Source organism: Bos taurus, chromosome 15 (assembly GCF_002263795.3).
Source record: "Bos taurus isolate L1 Dominette 01449 registration number 42190680 breed Hereford chromosome 15, ARS-UCD2.0, whole genome shotgun sequence".
NCBI lineage: Eukaryota > Metazoa > Chordata > Mammalia > Artiodactyla > Bovidae > Bos > Bos taurus.
This window is the reverse complement of record NC_037342.1, coordinates 75,266,264-75,291,805: the sequence shown is the minus strand read 5'-3', so window position 1 is coordinate 75,291,805 and position 25,542 is coordinate 75,266,264. Positions and strand designations below refer to the sequence as shown.

Below are 25,542 nucleotides of genomic sequence, written 5' to 3'. Positions count from 1 at the left end.
GTCTCATCTGCAATACTTTTGAGAATTTTGTGGGGTAAATGTGTGTGGGGGCGAGAGATTTATTTTAAACGGTTTTGGTGACACCTCTTTTTGGCCAGACGGGTGGGTGAGGTGTGTAGGTTACCAGCTGGAAGTGGCCTTGAATAGTGGAAAAGTAAGAACACCAGGAATAGGACTTAGAAGGCCTCTCCCAGTTGCTTCTGTCCAGGGAGCAGGCAGGCAATCTCACCTGACACCCAAGCATGGGACTTATTCTGAATCACCCTGGGCACGGGCTGGGAGAAAGACAAGAAGGCAGAGATCCAACCTCAGTGAATAAATTTAAATGCTTTTATTAACAATCTTCTTACATTACAAGGATAATATGACAAAAGGAAAGTTTCTGCGTACATATTATGATAAACCAACATAGCTCTATTTGTATCCAGTGTTCTAGGTCCCGTCACACAGGTACTATAAAGCGTAGTCTGCAAAATAATAACATCGAGGGTTTGTTTTTTTTTTAAGAAAGAAAGTATTAACATATTAATATGTATGTGATAATAGACTCCTAGGTATTTCCCCCCATCCCCACTTTATTTTCCTCTGTGATTGAAATGAAACGGTTCAGCAGCGTGGGGGTGGAGAGGAGGAGAGAGACAACGGGGCTGAAAAAGACGGAATCAGACTGCTGGCTCTTCCAGAGAGACAAAAGTGAAGAAACTGAGGGTGCCCCGAGGGCAGCCTGGCCCTTGTCTTTTGGGGAGCAGTGTAGTGACCAGCCGTCCTCCTCTGGATGGAGGGCCCGGCGCCCTTGATGCCCCGAGGATGCTCTCTCTCTGAGGTACAGTGCATTGTGGGATTGCTACCCGAGGATGCCCATCCCCTGGCCACGGGTCTGACCCCCTGCAGCAGGAGGAAGGCTCTGGCCGGGCCTGGTCTCTCTTGAGCCAGGCACTGGAGGGTGTTCGGAGACCCGGTTGGCAGCTAGCGGTGGCTCAAGGAGACCAGGGTGGACGTGGAGTGGAGAAGAGGTGGGCATTGGCAGAACAGACACCCCCCGCCCCAGACTGTGGGTATGGGGGGGTGCTCTTCTGGAGACTGAGGTACGTTGGTAAATGGTATGGAAGTGTAGGACGGAGGTCAGAGGAGGCTGGGAGACGGGAGACGAGGCAAAAAGGCAGAGGCTGACTTAGAGGGCAGAGGGTGTGGCCACCCTCTATCTCCCATCCTCTGTGGCCCCATCGGCCCTTCCTCCTCTACCTCCCTGGCGGGGAAAGAACCTGGAAGTGAAACGGATTTCTGATCCCATCAGGGCTGCACAGGCCCTTCGTCACGCGGCCGGTGGCTCCGGTGCCCCCTCGGGCCCCCAGACGTCCCGGCCATCCAGGAGCGGGGGCTGGGCCAAACCGAGGGAGGCGCCCTCCCCGGCGGAAGTGGATGAGCTTGGATGAGCTTGGGGCGTCTGGCTCAGCCTCTGCCTCGAGTCACAGAATCAGAACAGTGTATGTGAACTAGACCTGCCTGTTAACGGCGGCGCAGGTGGGGCCAGGGGTCACTGGGCACGGGAGAGGGGTGGGGGGCGCTGTCCCGAGTGCAGCCAGGAGCAGCCGCTGTGCAAAGTGGGCTGGGCCAAAGCCCCGCTTCTGAACTTGCGTTGCCACTGAATTTATGAGTGTGCGGATGTCTCTCTCACCCTTTCCCATTAGTTGACACCCCCCCTGCCCTGGCCGGAAAGCCTCTGGATGGTGGGCAGCGCTGACTGGTGATGCTGCCCTGGCAGGCGATGAAAGAGTGGGTGAGGGAGGCCAGGACGGCTGTACTTCAGAGGCTTGGCCTCCAGGGCGGGGGTGGGGGGCAGCAAAAAGCGTCTAAAGTGGGGAGGTGGGGCAGCGGCATCTCTCCTGGACCCGTCTCGGTCCAATTCGCAGCTCTCCTATCGCCACCAGTGCTGCCCGTTCCTGCGAGGGGGGCGGCATCGGGGGAGATTGTGCAGTGTCCCTCTCCCAGGGGGTCAGAGGCCACACCCTACTGCCGGGCAGCAGGGACCACCCAAGCGGAGGCTTGTTGGGGGCCAAAGGGGACACTTTGGAGGGAGCCCAGCGGGTGAGGATCTCCTTTCGACCTCAGACTAAGCCTGCGTGCAGGAAAGGAGAGAAAAGTGCACGGGAGAGGGCCAGGGCCTGGCTACTCTCCTCTCCAACACTCCGGGTAGGAGGCCCCATTCCCAGCAAACCCCGCCTGCTCAGCTGCCCCGGGCGCCCCTGCAAAGGCTCCATGTCCTCCGTCTTCTCACAACACAGCGACAGCCTTTCCCGGTGCTCTCCCAGCTCTCTATAGACTCTATTTTTTATATCTATTTAAAACATAGAAATGTATAAATATATAGGATATTATTTATAGATATATAGACGTGATTTCATCTCTTACTCTGTGGGTACACGTACTGCATATGTCCATATATACAATATATATGCTGTAGCATTTTTATTCTACACTGCACATACCCCTGCTTCCATGCACTCTCCTAGGGAGACTGGATTGCATAGGTATTTCCAGGGCGATACCACTTGAAGGGATGGGGTCGGGGTGGGGAGGGCCAGATGAAAGAGGAGGGCCATACCATTTTTCCTCCCGAAAGGGCACTTTTTCTCCCTCTGGCTAACACACAAAGATCACCTCAAAGGTTTCTTAAAATATTACAGCTCCAGACACTCAGCTAAAGCACCTTGTCCACAGAGAGCAGAGAGAGGCCTTCCTCCAAGCAGGAGAAGGGCCCCTGCGGATCCCTGGACATAATCTTCCCTCCTCAAGACTGGAGGAGGAAGCCAGCCTAGAAGCCATGAGCCAGCACCGCCTCCCCCGGGGGAGGCTGGCGGTGGAAATGGGGCTGTCCCAAGCTCACCTGCCTTGTGAACATGCCTTTCTCATCTAAGGAGGTCTGACCTCCCTGCTTTGGCTGTCCCAGGCTGGCCTGCTGCTTGAAAGGGTGAGAGGGGATGAGGGCCTGAGCCTTCTGTCCAAACTGGATGTAGGGACCAAGAAAGAACATGAATTCTACTTAGAAATCAGACCGGAAGCCACAGCGAGCTCTGGATACAGAATTCCTGTTCCCACAGGTGAGAAAACAAAGGGGAAGGAATCGAGAAGTTGTTTCAACCCCCAAGCCACTTTCTGGACCCCATGAGGCTCCAATAAACAGCCAAAACAGCGCCCACTCCACAGCCTGGTCTACTTCAGCCTCTCTGAGATCATTTTCAGCACTCAACACACTTTTGCCTATTTTTTCCTTCTTGGCAACACTTCAAAACAAATGGAAAATATTTAAACATCACCTTAAATAATTACAAGGTCCTTTCTCCAAGTCAAAGGGGCAACATAAGCAAGTCAAGGAGAGGGGGCTCAGCAAGCCAACTCAACATGGAAACACTAAGCGGGGACCAGGGTGGAGACCTCCAACCGCCCTGGATTCAGGGCTCAGCACTGAATGCAACAAACCAGGGATCCAGGAGACAGAGCCTCCGCCCATCCTTCAGTGAGGATGAGGAAATGAGGGTCTGCCCAGCACTAGACGTGCCCAGCGGCCATCCAAGAAGAAACAAACAAACAAAGTAGCTGGTGTCGGGGGTGCCCAGACTGTAATACCCACCCAGGCAGCTGAAACTTGGAAATTGGGAAGCGGCAAGAGTTGTAGACAGGGCTGGGCTGCCTCACATTTCACAGACAGATACAAGATGGCAATGGGTCTTTTTGTTTTTTCCCTCCATTGAGAAAAAGCAGACCATGTTTAATCACAAGGGTTTCTGGCTCCCAAGCTCTGTGATGTATCTGCTTGGCACCATCGGCCACAGACCTGATCTCATTTCCCACCCACTCCATGAACCGAAGAAAAACACTAATTGGTCAACCCAATGAGGACAAGCTTGACTCCAGAGACACGAACATTTTTTCTAAGTCAATGGTTGTCACTCGTAAGCCAGGGGTTGAATTTAAGGGCTCTGTCTCTTGTCTATCAGCATACAAGGATCACCTGGCCACAGCTTTTAATACTCATCAACGAGAGGTTAGACTGCCCAAGCATATGGGCAGACCCCAAGAGTCCCCACACCCCAGGAGTCCTTCTCGAAGGCAGAGAGTGGAAACGCCTGGGGTGAAAACCATGGGTAATTGCACGCAGCATTCACAGGATAGAAACACTGGAACTTCTGAGGGTAAAGACTCTGTATCAATTGTAGTGGTGTGTCACCCAAATTGCTCCCTGTCCCCAGGCAAAGTGGCCTTCAGACTGCCATGAGCACCTGAAGTTTTCGAGATGCCTTCCCAAACTTCAGGAATCTCCAGAGAGCCCAACCTCTCCGAGGTGTGCAGCCTGGGTGGCCGGCTCCCACTCCTCTGAAATGGTAAGGTAGACACTGGCATTGGCCCAAAGGATTCTTTCCCCTCTGGATAAAAATTTGAGCTAATTTTGGCCATGGCCTCCTGAGAGCAAACGGTTGTGGCCCTGCCACAGTACTCAGGCGGCCATCAGAGAGTCTTTCCTCCTGGTTTTCAGATGAGTGGTGGTCTAGGGGATGACTCCCTGTCTCCTGATGTAGTGGGTGGGGAGGCACAGGGGTGGGCAGGGGGAGACGTAAGGCATCTGTTGGCTAGAAGAAAGGATCCCGACTGCTGTTTCTGATCCCTATGGAGGCCCACCTTGCCAGTCATCTCTGCTCCCCCTCGACCCATCTTGGTCCGTGTGATGTCCAGAGGGAGCTCTCCCACAGACCTGGTAGATTGGGTGCGTGGTGGAGAGGAAGTCGAGGAGGGAAAGGTGGACCCTTGTGCTTTGCACTTGACCACAGATACTGACCCTGATCGGACGAGGGGGATGGCAGGAGAAGACATCGGCTTAAAGTGACGTGCATGAGGTTGGGAATTTCAAAGCTGGAGAAAGGGCTTTGGGTCTTTCCTTGAAGGCTCCTGCTAACTCTCTCCTTGTTCAGAGGAGGGTGGGAAAGCGTGTGAGACTGGGGAGCGGGGGTGAGGGGTGAATGTCACCAGGCAGGGGTGCATTGATTTGTTGAAGAAGGCAGCATATGAGGCCTGGCAGTGGGACAGTCGGAGAAAACCAGTTGGTTTTGTTTTAACATGCTACATCACTGTTGAAAACAAAAAAAGTTTCAAAAATAATATATAATATATATAATATATTTATATAATGAAAAGCTATTGACTAGCAGCAATGATTCTAAAGTTATCATAGCACCAAGACCATGGGGGTAGGGGGAGGGGGTCTGTGGGGGGTGAAGGTCTGGCGGGACAAGGAAGAAGGGGTGACGTGTTCAGTGTCGCTGACAGTTCCCCTCCGGCTCTCATCGGTGGCATGAGGCCTCAGAGACAAGATAAACCAAGAAGGGAGGGAGCCACCACAGTTTTCTAACGTCTGAGCCGAGCAGGCTGGGGACACCGAGGCCTTGCCTGTGGCCAGATCATCCCGTCCTTTGCCCACCCTCTGCCAAATGATCGGGGTGGCTCCTATAGACAGACTATAGAAATGCAGGTCTTCCTCCCTTCCCCCAAATATAACCTGCATCCACAGCGCAGGACCTCTGCAGATCAGATATGCATACTTCAGATGTGGAAACACGGACAGAAGTTTTTAACAGCTCACGCACATTTGTTTAAAAAAAACTCCCTTGCGAGGTATACTGGTAATTAAATGAACAAAAGAGCATTGATCAAGACTCCTCTAGATGAAACCACTACTTGCCTCAGGGAGTAGGCAAGTGGCTATTTCTAAAGCTTATATCTCAGCTGTGTGTGTGTGTGTGTGTGTGTGTGTGTGTAGGCTGATGCCTTGAGAGTCCTGTTTATTCCTTTCTTTGAGGACATCTCTACCCTGTTCAAAAAAGGAAGCGTTTGCAGGCATAGACGCATTCCCCACTTTTCCACTACCTCCCTGCCAGGCTTCAGGGCTTGTCATCAGCCTTATTGCAAAAGCAGAACCCAATCTCTAGAGACTCTCACAGAGTTATGCATAACCCAGGGCACAACTTGCATTGACATCTCCTGCCACTGAACTCTAGCAGGCATTTCTCAATTATTAAAGGAAAAAATAATATACCCTCAAACACATTATACGATTATAAAGACAGAGTATAAATAATTCATGTAAATTGAATACACACTTTTCATTTTATGTGTTTTTAGCCAAAAATCGTTGCCCTACTGGGGTCTGGACTTCTTGGCTCTGCATTTCCCCCACATTCCCTGGATCTGAATGGAATTCTGTTATGGTCTCCCACACCAGGTAAAAAACAGGAATGCAAAGGGCTCACGTCCTCCCTTTGCCCCAGGATTTCAAGCTCCGTCATGAGGCAGTTTTGCCTTCGATACAACAGGTAAAATGTTTAGCATCAGGGGACTGGAAGGAGGGACTCAACAGCCCAGGGACGGGAGAGGTGACACAGGTGGGGACTGGCAGGTGTCACAGTCTGACCGACACTTCTGATTCAGAGACAGTGAAGGAACGCTCATCAGGGAATGAATGAAAACCTCTCAAGCCGGGTGGGAGGGGGAAAAGGTCGAACACCCTGATCCGGATACACAGCTCACCCTATCCAAAGATCAGAGGTCTGATTCTGCCGGACCAGCGTGTCAGCCAAGAGGCCAAGAGATCCCCCTCGTAAAACCAAACAAGAAAAAATAAAAAAGGCAAGAACATACACCCAAACCCAAACCCCTCAACCCCCAAACAAGAACATAAACAAAATGAGCTACCTAAAGGCGATGACAGACCCGTCATTTTAGCTTATGCGAGTTGGTTGACAGTCAGGTGGGAGCCCGTGTAGCCCCAGCACATGCTTCTGTGAGTGAAAATGAGTTTCCACGTGTGTTACAGCTGCCAAATTTTGTAGACAAGAGTCAGTTTCCAACATTATTCCAATCTGAAAACTCCCAGTAGCTTCTGGTGGATGTGTCCCCTTGGTTTTTAAAATTTTTTTTTCAGTGTGGGTTTTATAGATATATATAATATAATATATATTTATATAATATATCAAAGCTTATGAGTATAGATTAAAAAAATATTCAACAGCTTAGTGAACTCTGCAACGCCAGCTTCCTAAATATCCGGATAAAACTCTGACCCGTGGTCCACAGTCTGCAGCACCGGCTTCTGCTCCAGGGCAGACATCCTGCTGAGGACCTCGGCGGACAGCGCGTAGCTGTTGCCAGACTTCTCCTCGAACCAGCTGTCCAGGGCTCGCTTGGCATCGAAGTTGGCGATGGGAGGGCCGTTGACAGCAATGGTCAACAGGTCGCTGAGCTGCTCCAGAGTCAGGCGGGAGCGGTGGTTTTTGCGAACTCGCTGCAGGGCGTTTCGGCCTTTCTCGCAGCAAGCGGTGGAGGTGGGGAGGACTTTGAGGACCTGGATGATCTTGTTCAAGAGCGGAAACCGCTGCTTGTACTTGCAAATGTGGCCGATCAGGTCTTTGAAGCCGTTTTTGGTATAGTAATCAGCCTTGAGTTCCCGCCACTCCATCAGCAGACTCCCCCGGGGGTCCAGCCCTTCCCTGCAGACATCCCGGGAGAAGGTGGGGATGGCCTCCAGGTGATCAAATATCTGAACCATGTCCTCCTTGCCGTAGCTCAGGAGCTCGTCGCTGCTCCGGGGCCAGGCGGCCAGGTCGAACACCTGGCAGGCCTTCACAAAGATCCGGCTGCGGGAATCAAACCTCTGAGCTAGGATCACCTGGGTCTTCTGGCAGATCTTCTCACGGATGGACTGGAACTTGGCTTCAGCCACCCTGAGGTTCTTCATGGCGATCCCGTTGAAGCTCTCCCGGAAGTTCTCCTCGAACTCCTGCAGGTATTCCCCGGGGGAGTCGGCCAGCCGGCTGATCTCCTGGATGGCCTCCTCGATCTTGTCGTCCACCTGGGAGACCAGGAGGTACTCGCCCTGGAAGACGTAGGCCAGGCGCGAGAGCACAGCGATCACGTCCAGGAGGAAGTAGATGAGCTTGATGGACTGGTAGTCCATGAGGAACTGCAGCAGAGCCAGGGCGATGGCCGAGGCGTCTGCCCGCTGGGTCTGGCTGCTGACGTCCTTGAGGTGGGCGACCACCTCAAGGTAGTCCTTGATGAGGGCGTTGAGGACGTTCTGCTCGCCGATGATCCACCGCACGGCCCGGATGTCCCCCAGGAACTCGGTCTCCTCGCACAGCGTAGACGCCGTGGACCGCAGCTCGCACATGAGGCGCGGCGAATAGCGGTAGAAACTGAGCAACTGCTTCAGGTTGTTCTCCAGCTCCTCCAGGCAGGGGAGCTCCTTCCCGCTGATGGCGTCCAAGATCTCTAGGTGGGGCCGGTGTACCATGAAGGGCAGGCACAGCAGCCAGGGCAGCGTCTTGCGGATCGTCATGAACATGCTGGCCCGTAGGCTGGCTGTGACGTTGGCCCCGTCTATGCCCAAGCCCACGGTGGGCTTCTCGTCCTGCAAGCGGATGCCCAAGGCGGAAAAGGCCCGGTCCAGCGCCTGCAGATAGCTCTCTGTGCTGGAGAACCCCAGCTCCTGCAGGGACAGGAACTCCGTGGCCGGGGGCCCGTCGCTGCTGGTGTACTGGACATAGACCGCCACCGTGTCAGCCAGCAGGTCATCGCTCTGCCCGTCCAAGATGATGCTGAGGCATGGCGACTGGCGGATGCGCTCCACCAGGTCTTCGCGCAGCGCCCGGGCGATGTGATGGATGAGGATCTGGCAGTCTCCCTCGTTCATGTACTGGTCCACCACCTTGAGCTCGCATTTCCGCAGCAGCTCTGCCAGCGGCCGGAAGTCCAGGTAGGGCCGGCCCTCCAGGGCCAGGTGGTAGGCGGTGTTGAAGAGCAGGGTCATGTTGCGACACATCTCCTCCGTCTTCTCGGGGTGCATGCGGAGCTTGTAGAGCTGCAGGCACTTCTTGTGCAGGTTGCTCTGGCTGTGCAGCTTGATGGTGTGGATCTTGAACTGCTTGGAGCCGATGATGAAGGCGGAGGTGCGCGAGGACTGCACCGTGTACTGGCGGCAGACGTGGCACCACATCTCGTTGAGGGTCGGGGAGTACCGCAGGAACCAGAACTTCTTCAGCCACTCCTGCTTGAAGCGCCGGATCCGGCGCCCGGTGGCCGAGGACATCTTGGAGGGCTCGTCGGTGGCCGTCATAATATCGTTGGAGACGGACTCGTCTGCGGAATCGACCTCCTGGTCGTCGTCCTCCATGATGGCCGGGCCGGAGACCATGCTCTCTGAGGCTGGAAGACAAATGGGAAAGGAACCCGTTACATCTGCTGGGAAGAGAAAACAAACAAACACGTAGATGTTTCCAAAATGAAGGAAATAAGGTCCAGAAGGCAGGTGTCATATTCTGTGAAACAGACTGAATTCCAGCCTGGAACTCATTTATAAGCATCCTTGTCATCCATGCACGTCTCGTCCTCTTTGTGGATTAGCCCCGGTGGCCACCACCACGCTCCAGGCTGCCCGCCCTCACCCTCCACGAGCATGAGCTCAGGGAACTTAAATGTTCTGTATCCACCAAAGAGGAAAACTAGGAGAGCCGAGCCCGTGGAGGAATACAGCACATCCCAGGTTTCACAGCGGGACCATGAGGACATGGGACTTGTTTGTCCCACCGCTAAGGTGCCCTCAAATGAAGGCAGCTGGGACCCCAAGCGAGCTGGGGATCAGAATGCAGTTAAGACACAGGCTTGGAAGAGCTGCAACACCTGAGCTAAGGGGTGTGGTTAAAAAGGAAGTGCTGTGTAAATCTCTAATTCAGCTGTGTAGTGAGAGGCTTTCCTCGTGGTTGAGCAGCCCTAAAAGATCCAGGAGCCAAGAGAAATGGGCAAGGGGAGGTCACTGCCCTGCATTCCCATCAGGAAGGCCGGGGGCTCTCCCCCATGGGACACCCTGCCTGGGACTGGGAGAGAAGAGAAAGATTGAGTTTAGAAGTCGGGCTTTGGGGTAAGACACCGGAGAAAGGCAACGGGTCAAGAACACAGCACACACCCCCTCCTGCAGCGGAATTTCCTTTATTGACGAGGAGGATACAAGGGCAAGACACGAAGCCCCCAAGGGAGCTGCAGGGCGGCCTGTCGGAGGCAGCTGAGGGCGTGGACTGCGACCGGTGCCCACCTCTGAGTTCCCAGGCCTCTCCCTGAGGGGGGCATCCCCAGGGAGCGCCTGGCCCCCCTCCACACTGTCCACCGCACGTTCCTCCCTCGGACAACAATTTCACCCACACCAACTTACCTGCGGGGTCTGAGAACTCGGGGAGCTCCAGGACCTGCGCTGGCAAGGTGGGGGGCTCAGGAAGCGTGCCAGACTTAAGCATGTCTAGTTCGGCCTGGAGTTCCCGGACCTTCTTCTTTAGGCGAATACAGTTAGGGCAAAAGGAGGTGGTGGGCAGCTCGGGAGGGTCGGACGCAAGGGAGGCCTCAGCGGGACTGTCGGCCTTGAACGACGAAGGCTCCTCTTCTTCGTCCTCCAGGGGGCCTGCCTCCTTGGAAGCCCCTTGGGGCACCTTCCAGTCCCCGTCCCCCTGGGTCCGACTGGCATTCTGCACGCCGTGCGACATCGTCATTGCACACTGACCGTAGGCGTCATTCTGGCGCTTGGGGACCTTCCTGATGACCAGGGAAGTGCTCAGTGCGAGCTGGTGGGCTTCTACCTTTGCGGATTCCAGTGAGGCCTCTAGCACATCCTTGAAAATGAGGTCAATCTTCTTCTTCTTGGCCTGGGGGTGCACGTCCCCCTCGTCAAAGCCACGCTTGTAGGGACTTTTGCCCTGTCTCAACACAGGGAGCTGAAGGGGACCCCTCAGGTCTTCTGGGTTATCCAGAGCCTGCTCAGACTTCTCCTTCTGCAACCTCTTCTCTCCTAGGAAGGAAAACCAGGGTGTGAGGAAGTGGGGAAAAGCCCCAAAGAGGAGAAACCAACAGAAAACAAAGTGCTCCTGTCAGGAAGTCGCTTGACGCATCCCTCTGGGCCCGGCCTTGTGCAGCAGGTGTGGCAAAACTGGGGCAGATTACTCAGTGAAGAATCGGGCTAACCTAACATATGGGTGGGGACTTCACCAAGGTCTTTGACATCATTTACGTGATAGAAAGAAACAGAAATGGATCACAGGGTCTGGAGTCAAAGGACCCCAAAAAGTGGCGAGAACTCCTTTTAAAGAGGCAGTTTCAATGTAGCCTTATGTGTCAAAAAGTGAAAGTGAAAGTCGCTCAGTTATGTCTGACTCTTTGCGACCCCACGGACTATAGAGTCCACGGGATTCTCCAGGCAAGAATACTGGAGTGAGTAAGCCGGTCCCTTCTCCAGGGGATCTTCCCAACCCAGAGATCAAACCCAGGTATGTTTATAAGTTGAGCAAATGCTGTAGGCGTGGGGATTTGGCAGTTAAGGAACTCGCCATCCTGTCATCCTAAAAGATGACGTCCCACGTGATAAGTTGAGTGGGTGGTAACGTAGCTCAGCGAAGTGCATAAGGAGCTCTCGTGCCTACAGGCTTCCCCTCGTCTTAGCAATTGGAAGACGGCCACTTCCACTTGACAGTGTGTTAGTCGCTCAGTCACATCTGACTCTTTGGGATCCCATGAACCGTAGTCTGCCAGGCTCCTTTGTCCATGGAATTCTCCCGGCAAGAATACTGGAGTGGGTTGTCATTTCCTTCTCCAGGGATCTTCCTGATCCAGGGATCAAACCCGTGTCTCTTGCATTACAGGCAGATTCTTTACTGTCTGAACCACCAGGGAAGCCCAAGTTGGTAAAAGGTACACAAAGCACCGAGTCCCACTTCTTCCTCCTCCCTGACTATCCCTTAGGGCAAAGTCCATCTTATAGCAACCTGTCCTTTCTAATTCTTCCAGTAACCAGAAGATAGGATGATGTGAGGAAGCATGGCCTGAACCTCTGTGCGTCTCACTGATCACCAAGGCAGGAAGAAAAGGGAAGTCAGGGACACCGACAGCTGCGGGGGGCTCCAAGATGACAGCCTCTAGCATGATAAAGAAGGACGCGTGGACACAACGCACGCTCAAAATACAGCTGCTGTGTTTCCTTATCTGACAATTCTGACGTTTCCTCTTCTATTTCTTTCTATCGTGTAAATGATGTCAAAGACCTTGGTGAACTCCCCAACAATACATTATGTTAGCCTGATTCTTCAAAATGGCTAATACAGTTGCACAAATTGCTATAGATGTGTGGATGCTGCCTGCTCAAGGACAAGGTTATTCGAATTTTCTGGGATGAGCAGGAGATTTCTTTGGGGTCAAGGCTCCCCAAAAAAAATCTGTGGGTCAAAGAAGACCTTTAAACATTATGAAATTGATTCTAAAGCCTCCACAAAACATGGGGGAAATACCACAAAGTAAATCAATGACCCAAAGTAGACCAATAAATAAAGTCTTTGAATACATGTCTAGATGCATCCTGTTCTTAAAAGATAACCACAAAGGAATAATTTATGCTCTTTAGGAAGCAGTTCTGGCCTCCAACTAATATTCCTACTTAATGCTGCTCAGTTGCTCAGTTGTGTCCAACTTGTAGCCTGCCAGTCTCCTCTGTCCATGGGATTTCCCAGGCAAGAATACTGGAGCAGGTTGCCATTTCCTTCCCCAGGGGATCTTCCCAACCTGGGATCGAACCCGCATCTCTTGCACCTCCAGCTTTGGCAGGAGCCACCAACCACTTGAGCCACCAACTAGAGTTCCTACTTAATAAGGACTAATAATTCAAGCTCTGGACTTTAGCAGGGCTCCAACCTCCAATTACAAAGAAGTCTCCTTCCATGTAAGACCTTAATTGGTTGAGCGTGGGGGATTCCCCCCTCCAGAGCAGGACAGGCGCACAGATCTCAGACACCACTAACTATCAGAGACCGCCAAAGCTACAGGCTACATGGACACATCTAAAGGACACTGAGCCCCATGGCTGCTCCCAAGGGCGTCAGGGCCAAGTCCACCCTCTGCTCTGACCCTGCCCATGGAGGCTTCAGTTCCCTCCCTATTTCCTACTTCTCAGCCTGGCCAGGAATCGACATTCCATCCTCCTGTAACTGCACACATCTTGGCAGACAGATTTCAAGTCTGTCTGCCAGGCTCCTTTGAACCACTCCTGAAAGCTCAAGCCTTTCTCTGAGCATTCTCCTTGGGTCTCAGGGCTCTCTGAGGATGATGTAGCTTGTGGTGCTTTGGAGAAGACACTGGGGAAAAAAGATATTACAGATCCAGAAGAATTCAAGAAGATTCTGGCCAAGGGATGGAACCTGTGTCCTCAGATACAGCTTGGTTTTCTCTTCGTCTGATTATAAGATTCTTTTGGAAATTTCCTGACAGTCTTCATTCATTTCTTCTTTTATCCATTCAACAAAGATTTATTGAGCACCTAATCTGTTCCAGACATTTTCATCATGGCATCTCCGGAGATCAAATGGAAATCATTGCAATCATGTCATGGAAACATGCCTTCCCAAGTGTAACTGGCAAATATGTGCCCAACACCCAGCTCCAAAGAAGACAAGAGATGAGCGTATCTATTGGGTCTCTTCTCACTGCCCATCCAATCACCAGATACCTTTTACCAAGTCAGGTAGCAGCTGTGTTCTCAGTGTTCACAATTTGCTTTGCTCTGTTTTGATTTTGAAGATAGCGTCATTCCAATGGGTCCTTCTCACTCCTTTTTTATCATTTCTCTTCATAGTCCAAATGAAGCTTTATTTACAATAAGAAGGTTGGTCAGAAACATGATATAGTGAGGCCTGGGTGTAGGTTTGGTTCCCAGGGCCAGATGGACTCTGGGTCTTTGGATATGTGGTTTTAGTTCAAGGAAGGTCCCGTTGGAAAAATGACCTGGGCTCACCCGTTTGTGCTGGCGTGGCTGAGGATGACCAAAAGAGGCAAGGGGCTAGGAGCTGGCGAATATTTTAAACCACTTTCAAATGATTCATTTAAATGGAGCCTGGATGGACACCCACCCACCAGGCTATGATCCATACATAAACTCACCTTCCCACCTCTCTCCAACCTTCTTCTTCTAAGAGAAATTTCTCTTTCATAGCGTATCATTAGAACAGCTAGGAAGGAGATGAGGAGGAAGCAGGGAAGAAACTGGTTTTGTCCGGGAGGCCAGACGACACTGTAGGTTACAGCTTAGACCCTGGACTGAGACAGACGTGGGTTAGGAGCCTGGCTCTGCCTCTGCTGAGCACTGTATTTATCTGATGAGTGAGTCACTATATTTATCTGCTGCTCAGGGTCTATACTTGTAAGATGGAGAGAATAATCCACATGCTACCATTAGCGTGTATATTATTCATCTAATTCTCACCACACATTCACAGAGCAGGTGCTAATGGGAAGGATTACATGGGACACTGTAGAAAACACGTCTAGCACGTATGAAGTACTTAGTAAGTACCACCTGTTATTGCTGCTATTATCGAGCCAGCGGCAGTTTACAACATCCTTCCATCAATCTGAGTTGGGGAAACAGAATCGATTTTGATTATATCATTGGCACTGGAGACTCGTCTCACTCCCTCATGCTCTGAAACATCTGTAATAGGGCTCCTGACCCTGTCTGGGGGAGGAGGACACGCTGGGGTGCCACTGGTCCATCCCAGAGCAGCTGCTCCAATCTAGCCCATCAGTTTCCCTGAGTTCCTCTGGGTCTCCCACGTATACAGTATTTCCCATTGGATTTCCTAGAAGCACCTACAGAAGCATTTCTGGCCTCGCTAGGGCTCGGCGGCGGGCGTGGCCCACCCCCACGTGTGGACACTCACCTCGGGCCAGGTTGCGGTGGATGGTCTCCTGGGACATGCTGTGCAGGCGCTTCATGTAGTCCTCGCTGTACCAGACGCGCAGCCGCTCCCCCGGCCGGATGTCCCGGCAGGCCCGGAAGTAGATGCGCTCGCTGTGCTGGAAGGCCAGCAGGTTCTGCTCACTCTCCTCCCGGGAGATGACCACGTACCTGGGGGCGAGGGGGACAGGTGAGAAGGCGCGGGCCACTCTTTGGTGAGTGCCTGCTGGTACCAGGCACAGTGCTGGGCAGGTGCTGGTGGCTGGACGTCCACGAGCATGTGGGCATCTGCCAAACCCTACAGGGAAGCTGCCCTTCGAGGACAGGCTCCCCAGCTGGAGCCAGTCCCTAGTCTCGCTGTCTGGTGTGACTTCAAGCAAGCCTCTGTACCTCTAAGAATCTGTTTGCCGAAACTGGAAATGACACCTGCCCTGCCCACCTCCTAGGTTCTGGTAAACATAAGATTCAACCCCAGATAGACAGGTGACTAGAAAACTATTTTTCACTAACTTTTTTTTTTTAAGTCTTTATTGAATTTGTTACAAAACTGCCTCTATTTTATGTGTTTTTTGGCCACAAGGCATGTGGGAACTTAGCTCCCCAAGTGGGAATCAAACCTGCACCCCTGGCATTGGAAGGCAAAGTTTTAACCACTGGACTGCCAGGGAGTCCCCCTCTTCACTATCTTTTAACTTCAGGGGCTCCCAGATACCCGCAGGTTTCTGATGGTGGTAAGGGTGAGGCCCTTGAATTGTTTCCGGTACGTCACAAAGCCTAGCAGAAGGAACCATGTGACAAGGGTGCCTGCAGGATCAATGAATGAATCCTAAAGATCAAAGTCTTAAAAGAAAAAAAAAAGGATGCCCAGGGGAGACAGGAGAGGTAGGTAAATAAGGGGCAAGGGAAGGTGAGCAACCACCTAATCTAAGTCATTTTCAGGTAAGGAAACTGAGACGCAGAGAGGCTAAGTCACTTGCTTAAGGTCACACTGCTAATAAATGGGAAATAGAGCACTGAGGTCTATGCTTTTCCTGCTAGAACTCATGGCTCCTTTGTGGGCATGTAAAGCACCAACTTAGCAATGCCCAGAAAACCCTCAAAGTTCTGTCGAACCCTTAGAATTTGCAGCTCTCACCCATTCTCTCTGAAATGACATCCCCAATATCCAACCTGCCACCTCACTCACCTCCAAAAGGTGAGGTGATGCAACATTTTCAGGCAGGTGAAGATGTACAGATCAAATGGACAAGAGGACATTATTTGGCGTTTTAGGGTTCTGCGCTATCCAAGTGCCTAGGAAATTTGCAGTCAAAAAAGGGAGGTCCAAGAGGGAGGAGATGTATGTACACATATGGCTGATCCACTTCACTGTACAGCTCAAACTAATGCAACATTGTAAAGCAAGTATCTTCCCCTCCCCCCAAAAAACCCCTTCTTTTCCTTATGCTATGATTTGTCTTAAAAGCTAGGGAACAAATCAAAGTCTCTCTGACTGGCCCAGCCCAGAGAATTGTAGTTGGAACAGTCTGAGGGAAACTGTAGTTCACAGAAAAAAATCCAAATGGATGATGAATAAATGAAAGTATTCAGCATCACTGATAAGAAAAGAGGCGCAAAGTAGCACATTGTATCGTTGGCACACATAATTTTTTAAGTGATCAGCTCTGTACTGGTAAAGGTGGCAAGACTAGGGTTTCCCATTCTAATGGTGGAGAATAAACTGGCACAACCCTTTGGGAAGCAAGTTGGCAACACGGACTTCAACAAGTATTTGTTCATTCACGTTCACAGCAGCATTATGCAACAACAGTCAAAATGTGGAAGTAACCCAAGTGTCCACTGATGGATGAATGGATAAGCAAGATGCGGTATAGACACCCAGTGGAATAATAGCCATAAAAAGGAAGGAAATTCTGATCCACACTACAACATGAACGATTCTTGAAGACACCTACTAAGTGAAATAAGCGGGCCACAAAACAACAAATAGTATATGATTCCACTTCTGTGAGTAGTCAAATTCACAGAGACAGAAAGTAGAATGGTGTTTGCCAGGGGCTGGGGGAGGGGGCAATAGGGAGTTAGTGTTCGATGGGTACAGAGTTCAGTTGGGGAAGATGAAAAGGGTTCTGGAGACGGATGCTGGTGCTGTTTGCCCAACACTGTGAATGTACTTAATACCACTGAACTTTACACTTAAAATGGTAAATTTTATGTTATGTGGATTTTCCCACAGTTTCTGTAAAATTAAGGAAAAAAAATATCCAAAATGTTAGGATGTGAATCAAGAATGCAAACTCTGCACACCACAATGCTGACTTGTTTCACTGCTTGTAATAGTGCAAAAGTATCTAAATGTCTAAAACCAGAGAAACGATTTAATAAACCGTGGTATATTTGTATGCTGGAATGTTACTCATCTACAGAAAAATCTTTTCAAAGAATCTTTTATGACATGGAAAAACGGTCCCAATATAATGCAAAGTGGAAACAACAGGACTGATGTATTGTGGTTCTAATCATGCTTTAAAAACAAGCCTGGTAAACCACTTGAAATACACCAATGTTTTAACAGTGATTAGCCTTTATAGATGGTTCTACTTCTTTATAATTTTCTGTACTTTCCAAGTCTTCCTCAATAAGCAATTATTACTGTTAATCCCTCTCCCCCACCCCCTAAAAAAGCCAATTCCAGTACAAATGCCAATTCCAGTACAGGCTGTCAGTGGGGACAGTCATGGTGGCCAGCGGCTTTGGGAATCCACATCTGTGGTACCCCAGGCATAGCGCCCCTCATATATAATCTCAACTCCCCAACTGTAGGAGTCTATTTTTTCTTCATACGTGAGATTTCTTCTAAATGTGCAAACTCTTTTCCCAGTCCCCATTTTACAAAAGCCTGGGATCTGACATCCAAAATTAATCAGCCTAGTGGTCAGCACAGAGCAGAACTGAGGCAGATCAAACTTCTCCACTCCCTGACCCAGAAGGCAAACCATTCATTCATGTTTTGTTCTAACAAGAATCACTTGAATCACAGAGCCCAAGGGGAAAAGTACACAATCTTTCCTTTTTCCAGTTTCTAAATAGCTATCCGGCTCTAAAAGATAGAATTATTTTCTCTGACATTCAACTTGAAGAGAAAAAAGTAGATGAGGAACACGAAACGATTAGGCATTTAGTCCAAAGAGCAACCTGGTGAAGATGTCAGGTTTAGAAAGATTCAAGTCCATTTCCCTTTCTACCTCTTCACACTTTCCGAACCCAACAAGAATCAATACTTAGGGGAAGAGAGGTCCTACTGAGCCTTTCCCTTCTTCAGGGGATCTTCCCAACCTAGGGATCGAACCCCGGTCTCCTGCATTGCAGGCGGATTCTTTACCAGCTGAGCCACTAGGGAAGCCCACTGTTTAGCACAGGGAACTATAATCGATATCCTGTGATAAACCATAATGGCAAAGAATATGAAAAAGAATACATATAGCTATACATACACACACATATGTAGGTATAACTGGATGACTTTGCTGTACAGTAGAAATCAACACAACACTGTAAATGAACTATATTTCAATTAAATAAATTATTAAAATATTTAGGAAGAGGACTCCAAAACTTTGTATAGATCACAAAGTATCTTCAAAGATCAAAACTGGTTCAGCATCCTGTTGTACTTGGTGATTCTGAAAGTTGGCATTTGAAATAAGATACACATGGGAGCTCTCAGTGAATCATAAACAATCCATTCCCATGAAAAGATGTTTATGTTAAATCATTTTTGAAGTAAAGCTAAATGGAGCCAGCTAAGTCCCAACATCAACTATTTCTAGCCAGGTCTCCCACTTTTAAGTATTTTGCGGTAACACCCAAACGGCTGGATCCACGCCTAGAATCCCTCTGTCCCCACTCAACAACCCCTGTATGCAGAAGCACGCCTGTTCCATTACACGGCTGCAGGTGAACAAGGGCCCTTCCTGGAACCGAAGGCTTCCAGGGAGTGAAAATCTATTTGTTGTTTCCAGTCACTACCTCGTTGGCTGGAAGCACAGAGTATGTCAGAAGGATGATAGAAAATGCACAGCATAGGCTGATCTGTGAACACTAGGGCTTATTTGACGGTTTTTCAAACCCTTTGAAGCAATCAAGGGGGTGGGTGGTGGTGGTGGTGATGGTGGTGGGGTGGTTCTGGACTGAAACTTTCATGATGACAATGGATTGTTTTTACTCTCAACTCTGCTGACTTTGGGTATTGGCTAGATAAGCTCTAAGACAACACTTTTCAGACCTCACCCACTGAGTCTTATCAAGTGCACCATATTTTCTAACTGGCTCAGGAAATGAACTATCAGTTTCAACTCAAGAGAGAAAACAATCTACAGGGCATCTATTTTGTCGGCAGGGATAGATGAAGGCCAGGCTCAAACTCTCCCACCCAGGGGCTCTGTCTATGATGGAAAGGAAGCAGCCCAGTCCCCGAGGCAGAGATAGGAAAGGAATGACTAAGGAGAGGCTGGGCTCTGTATTCTGGGCTGGGAAGGTCTTTGGGTTAGGCATTCACCCCCTAGATCCTCACCTAGACTTTAAGAGAACACCACCCAGCCAGCCCTCCCTCGGCACGGCTGGACGCCTCAGACTCTTAGGAGCGATGTCCCCATCTAAAAGCTGAAACTGGCTGCTCATTCATTTCCATCCACTGGCACCAGTTTCTCCTTCCTGTTTAACTTGCTAGCCCCACATTCCCACTGAAGCCAAGAAAAAGAAGCGGAAAACCTTTCCATCTGAAGTCGACAAGTCTCTGCATCTCTGTGTCCCTTCTGCTTCCTACATGCCCTCTTCTCTCCCCAGGGCCAGAGGGAGAGGCCAGCCAGTCACCACTTAGCACCTTGACCTTGGTGGGAAAGACCCCCAGGCCTGGTTTCACAGCATCTTTGCATCTCCTGGAGATTGGATAGTCTTCATTTCCATGACCCTGCTTTTTTGGTCAAAAATGGTAGAGGAGGACCTAGATTCCAAGAGATCAAAGACAGGCTGGAATCTTCCAGAAAGTGGATGGATCCTTGGTCAGGACCTGGGCATTTCCTGCCTGGGAGAATCTCTCCCTGTGACTGGAAATAAGCCAGGGCAATGCATAGGTCAGGGGGTCCCTTTCCTGCTGAAGAAACTCCCCAGGGGAGCCAGAGGAAGTCACTTCATGAGAAGCCTCAGAGCTGGGTGAGAAGGGCTTTACCTGTGCCAGTCAGACACCCAGATCAATGGGCAGGTGAGCAAAAAAAATGAGTGTCTCAGAGGGGGCTCTGAGGTACCCTAGCAAATGGACAGCCCCTGACCCTTCCAGAGTTTCCTGCCAGAAATGGTGGGGCTTTCTCCCCCAGGACCCCTAACACACTTTTAGGAGACAAAAGGTAAAATTCATTGAGCAACATCTCACTTTTGATGAGCAGAGAAATTAAACACAGTGAAAACAATTTCTTATGTGGATGCTTTGCCTCCCTCAGCCTATCAATTCCTTTCCTTTCCTTTAAGGGTGCTGAACACAGGGCGTCTGAGAGCTGATGGGACCTGGAGAATGCCAGGGGCACTCAAGCCCCTCTCACCAACATGTTTTCCCTTGGTCATCTAACCCTTGCTTCGGGGGCCTTGAGGTTTTCACAGGAAGCGAAGAAAGAGAATATACACCAAAGAAAGATGCTGGAGACCAAGTGTGTTCCAAGTGTGAGATCAATTCTTTTTATTGCCATCTTAACAAAAATACTTGGGAAGGCAATCTTTGATTCCAGCATCAGAGGGTGGGGCAATGCCAGGCAATATAGTCAAGCCATCAGGCTGTCAGACAGGGGAGTGTTCACTTTTGGGGATCGGGAACCCCCAAAGAACCACAGAATGGGAGAAGGAGCCCAGGACACTGCAGTTGCCCTCCATTCTCCCAACACGGGGCAAAGCTCGGGCTGGGTTTAGAAGCAGCACTCCAGGAACGGCCATGGCGGGCACTGGGCACAGCGATCCTCCCAGCCCCCTGGCTCTAGGAGGCTGGTGTGGAAGGGTGGACGGCTGGGGATATATGGCAGCCTCAGGCCAGGGAGCAAAGAGGACACAGAGCTGAGCTGCACCCATGTCAGAGCTAAGCTTGCAACTGCCACACCCCCCACCCCCAACTCCCTCCCTAACTCGAAGAACCCGGCTCTTTCCCCACACTCCAAAACCAAACACAAAGCTTTGAGATGTGTGTAGCTAATGCATAGGCAGCCCAAGCAAGCGGAGGCACGGCATGCTAGAACCTGGAATGGGACAGGAGCCCTGCTGGGTTCGGGGTTCTTTTAGAAGCCAGGGGAGGGGTTGCCTTCTAGATCCTGAGATTTGGACCCTACTTCTTCCCAGCCACTGGCTGTCAGCCTTAGTGTTGGGGTTGGGGGTGGGGTGGGGGTCGGGGGGTGGGGGTGGGGTGGAGGAAGGGGTAGGTGGGAGGCCGGGGGTGGACTCACATCCTAAATGCTGCTGTTGCCTCCCACTCAAAGCCCAGAGGGCTTGGCAGGGGCAGGAAAGGAGTAATACCCGTCCCAAGTCTAGATTTGGCCTCTGACAGGGGAGCTGGAAAAATCCACAGGTTCGACTTCCGGTTCTGCCCTCACTCCCGAATAGACGATACTGTTTCATTTGTCATCTATGAAATGCAGATGAGGATGGTGGTAATGATGACCGTAACCCCCGACTCAGCTGCCTCTCCCGCTCTGTCCTGAGGACCCACCGAGTTCACACGCTCGGAGAAGCGTAAAGTGCTCTACGATCACCAGGTCGTGTCTTCCCTTTCCTCTGACGTCATCTGGCTCTCCTCCCCGCCCCACAAAAGGCAAGCACGGCAGCTGAGCACACGCGCGCGTGCGCGCGCATACGCACGGAGGGCAAGCAGAAGGCCAAGGCAGGGGCTCAGAGCCCTGGGGGAGGGGAGGGCAGACCCCTCCTGGAGGGGCTGAGCTCTGCCGGCCCCTCCGCAGGCCTCGCTGCCCCTCTCCCCAGCCCCCCGAAAGCAGCAGAATCAGGGCCTGGGAGGCTGGTACAGCAGCCCTGAGGATGGAGAGCAGGATTCCATTGAGATGCTCTTGCAGCCCCCTTCCCTGCAAGGCCTGCTGCCGCGGGATGCAGACCAAGAGGAGGCTGACCTTCCAGGACAAGCAAGCATTGAGCAGGCAGTTTTTCCTGCATCTTGAGCACCTGCCAAAGATGAGGGAGTCGGGCTGAGCCCAGGGCAGCCAACCTGTATTCAGTGAGGAGATGACAGTCCCCCCAGCACCCTACAAGGTCATCGATGGTGGACACGAGAGACTGCTCCCCCGTCTCAAGGCCAGACGCCCCTCCTCCAGCTTTCTTCCTCCCAGTGCAACTGGCCGGCTTAGAAATTGTGCTTTCTCTTCCGAGACCTGGTAGTCCGTGCTGGAGCTGGTACCGGGGGCGCCTCTGGGGGCTCCACTGGGCGAGCCTCGGCTGGGGGGCTGGGGCCCATGGGGGCGGCCCCGGCAGGCCCCCGCTGAGATGCCTGAACCCCATCCCGGATCTCCATCAGCGTCTGGCACGCCTGGCTGACGCGGCCGCTCAGCTCGGCCATAGCCTGGCCGATGGCCTGCATGCTGCTTGCGAGGTCCCGGTGTGCGGCCACCAGCTCCTGGCAGAACTGCCGAAACACCTCAGTCTGCTGGGCGTGGGCATGGAGGAGCTGCCAGTCCAGGCCCGCGCTGGGCGGGCCGGGGTGCGGCCGAGGGGTCCTGCAGGCAGCCTGGGGCGAGGGCCGGGGCAGGGCCTCCGGCTTGGGGCCCACGGTCTCGGACTGGTCGGAGGAGGAGGAGGAACGGAGCAGGGTGGGCCTGGCCAGGCAGGCCTCTTCCTCTGGCGAAGGCCGCAGGGGCACCCGCAGTGGCTGCCTCGAGGGCCCGGGGGTCTCCTCGTCTTCATCATCTTGGGGGATAAAAAAACAAAGAAGGGCGAATGATTACAACCGGGAGAAAGACGGCAGCTCTGGGCTTGGACACACCCCCCCACCGGCAAAGTTACCAGCTTCCCCCACCCCACACCCCGCTACCCCTTCTGCCTAGTTTGGCCTCTGCTCGCTCCCCATCCAGCCGTGGAAAAGTATCTGCTCCCTAGGCCCCCAGGGTGTTTGGGCCAAGCACCCCAGGGAGACAGGTGAGCACAAACCCCCCCAGACCTCAGGCCCCCTTCCTATCCCAGGCACAGCGACACTCTAGAGCGACCACGGTCCCAGGGACGGCATGTCAACCCACGGGCTCACTTCCTCTCTCTGCAGCTCAGTTTCTCAAAGCAAAGATAACAACTGCTCTACCTACCTCCCCGACCTCTTGCCCATCTAGCAGGGCTGTTAAGAAGACTACACAAGAGGACAGAAGAAAGCCCTACACTGCCAGGATGGTGCTGTGATGCTCTTGGCCACTGCCCCCGAGGTCCAGCCCCCACGCGGCCGTTTCTGCGTTGCTTGGGGCCACCTTGTGGCCTTGCTGGAATCTGCCACTCTTGGTCATGGTGGGGGAAGCTGACAAGACTGGAGAAAGGAGGCAAGGGATGGCGGTGCTGGGACAGACAAGCCCAGGCAGGGCGGAGCAGATCTACCTGGACGACCAGCCCTGCTGCTCCCTCGGTGCCTCCAGGAGGGCTCCCGGAGCAGACACATCCCATCTACCCAGGAACACCCGATGGCCCACAGGGAGCATCAGACAGACCGCTCCATGCGGCCCGTCACAGGGAGGGGCCCAGCCCTGCACACTCAGATCTCAGCGGCTCTCTCATGACCAAGGTTGTGTTGAGCAAATTCCCACAGCAAGAGCGAAAAACATACAGGCTGACCCTTCAGACAGGCTCATCTCTCTGCCTGTACGCGGGGTGGGGGGCTGAATTCAGAACCACCCCAGGGAAGGTGACCGGATCTTGGGCTGCGTGCCTCCCAAGGGTCCTACCGTCTCCTTAGGGCCAGCATGGGAGAGAGCCGAGTGCCTTGTAGACCCCCACTTGGTGGACTCCCACTTTGTGGGAGAGGGGCGCTGGAAGGACCAGGATGTACTGTGGTGACGTCGTTTCCCTCCCTTTCAGGGCCTCGTCCCACCCAGCCCCTGGCCAAGTGCCGCAGCAGCTGGGAAAAGGAGGGCCCGTCCCGCCTGCGGTGGAGGGGTCCTGGGCCCCCTGCCCAGCTCATGTCACATTTGGTAACCTCATTACCTTCAGTCTCGGGGAGACAGAAGGATGAGCAAGACAGAATTTAAGAAACAGACTTCACCTAGATAGCCCCCTTCTTTTTCTCATAATTTGGTAGCATCGTCCTGAAACTTGGGAGCTGGGATTCTCGGGGACCTGGCAGACCCAGGTTTGAATCCCTATTCTGAATCTAGTCCTGAGACTACCTCTGCGTCTGAAGCTTAGTTTCAGAGGAAGCTTAGCTTCATCTGGACCACACGGAGGTCAGACCGGAGGGTGTCCTCCTTCGTCCTTAGTTCTTAATAGCTGACTCTTGAGTAGCCCCCTGTCAGGAGCCCTCCCCAGGCCAGACAGGAAATTAGCACGTTCCCTGCAGTAGGGGGCCTGGGAAGGGAAGGCTGGGTCTCTGTGAACCATCTTCCCCTGGGCTGGCCTGGCTGGCATCCTTGGAGCCCTCCTGCCCTGCTGGTCACTGGGAAGCCAGACGGCCTCCAGCTGGGACCGCACGTGGGGACAGATGTGTGCAGAAGCAGAGCTGAAAGGGGGTGGCAGCCCCAGCAAGGAGTAGGGGTGAGGGGGGGGGGGTCTCGAGTGCTCCCCCTTCTGGTGAGCGCCAAGAACTACAGCCCCAAAGGACAGCCGCCCCGTCTAGGCCGCGAAATTCCACACCCATCCAGCCCCTGGCATCAGCGTTCATCCTGAGCCTCTGCTTCTTAGCAGAGGGGGAAAGAGGAAGATACTTGCTGACGGAGAAGAAGAGGTGGAGGGAGCCATGGGGAGAGGAACCAGAGCGCAGAGAGAGGGATTTTAGAGACAGCCTTGGGGCAGGCAGAAAGAGGCAGAGGACACAGAGAGAAGAAGCCAGCAAGGCACCACAGAGGCCCCGCGGAAATATCACAGAAACAAAGACCCTGGGAACAGGCACACAGACAGGCCTGAGCTTTCGGGGGCCCGGGACTTGGCCGGCTTCCTCCGACGCCCCTCCCCCTTCTCCTGCTGCACGGGGCTTCCCTGGCTCCTCTCTGTTCCTGGAACGTGCCAAGCGCCTTCCTGATGCGGGGCCTCGTACATGCTGTTCTGCCTGTGAGGCCCTCCTCCCCTCCCCTGCGCTGCGCCCCACGCACACCCGTCGGGTTAACTCTTCCCCACCCTTCATCTCCATTCAACTGTCTCTCCCTGGGGTGGGGGGTGGGGGGCCTTTCCCAGCCAGTCCACTCCTGCTCTCAGACCACCACCGGCTGCTCTCTAATCTACAGGGCTGAACCCAGCAGGAAAATGCGGGTGCTTGCTTCAAAAACTTAGTCTGAGTTTCAGGAAGGCGAGAGTCAGCCCAGCTCCCAGCCCTTGGGGGAAGACAGGTCGTATGCCCACCAAGTCAGCTCTGTTCTCAGGACTTCCTGTATTCATCTACTGATCCTTCTTTACTCATTTCCTCGTGCAACTGTTTAATGAAAGGTTTCTTATTCTCAAGAGTCTAAGGAACTTCCCAAGAGCAGGGCTGGGGGAGGTTTTAGAATCAACTCTGTCTTCCCAGCTCCCAGCATCAT

At 52.4% G+C, this 25,542-nt stretch overlaps 1 protein-coding gene across 9 annotated transcripts in view; it reads right to left on the bottom strand.

The window, feature by feature from the left end:
- Positions 1-316: 316 nt before the first annotated feature.
- PRDM11 (PR/SET domain 11) overlaps positions 317-25,542 on the bottom strand; it is a 96,157-nt gene continuing 70,931 nt past the window's right edge. For 6 of the 9 annotated variants that reach the window (XM_024975909.2, XM_024975908.2, XM_005216519.5 and 3 more), the window contains 3 exons: positions 14,787-14,974; positions 10,250-10,876; positions 317-9,249 (listed from right to left, as the gene is read on the bottom strand). In XM_024975909.2, the coding sequence (XP_024831677.1) occupies positions 7,085-9,249; positions 10,250-10,876; positions 14,787-14,974 (2,980 nt within the window). In that variant the 3' untranslated portion in view covers positions 317-7,084. Of the gene's footprint in view, positions 9,250-10,249; positions 10,877-14,786; positions 14,975-20,503; positions 22,748-25,542 lie in introns of those variants that run through there. The other 3 variants (XM_059875168.1, XM_059875167.1, XM_059875166.1) reach the window with 2 other exon arrangements.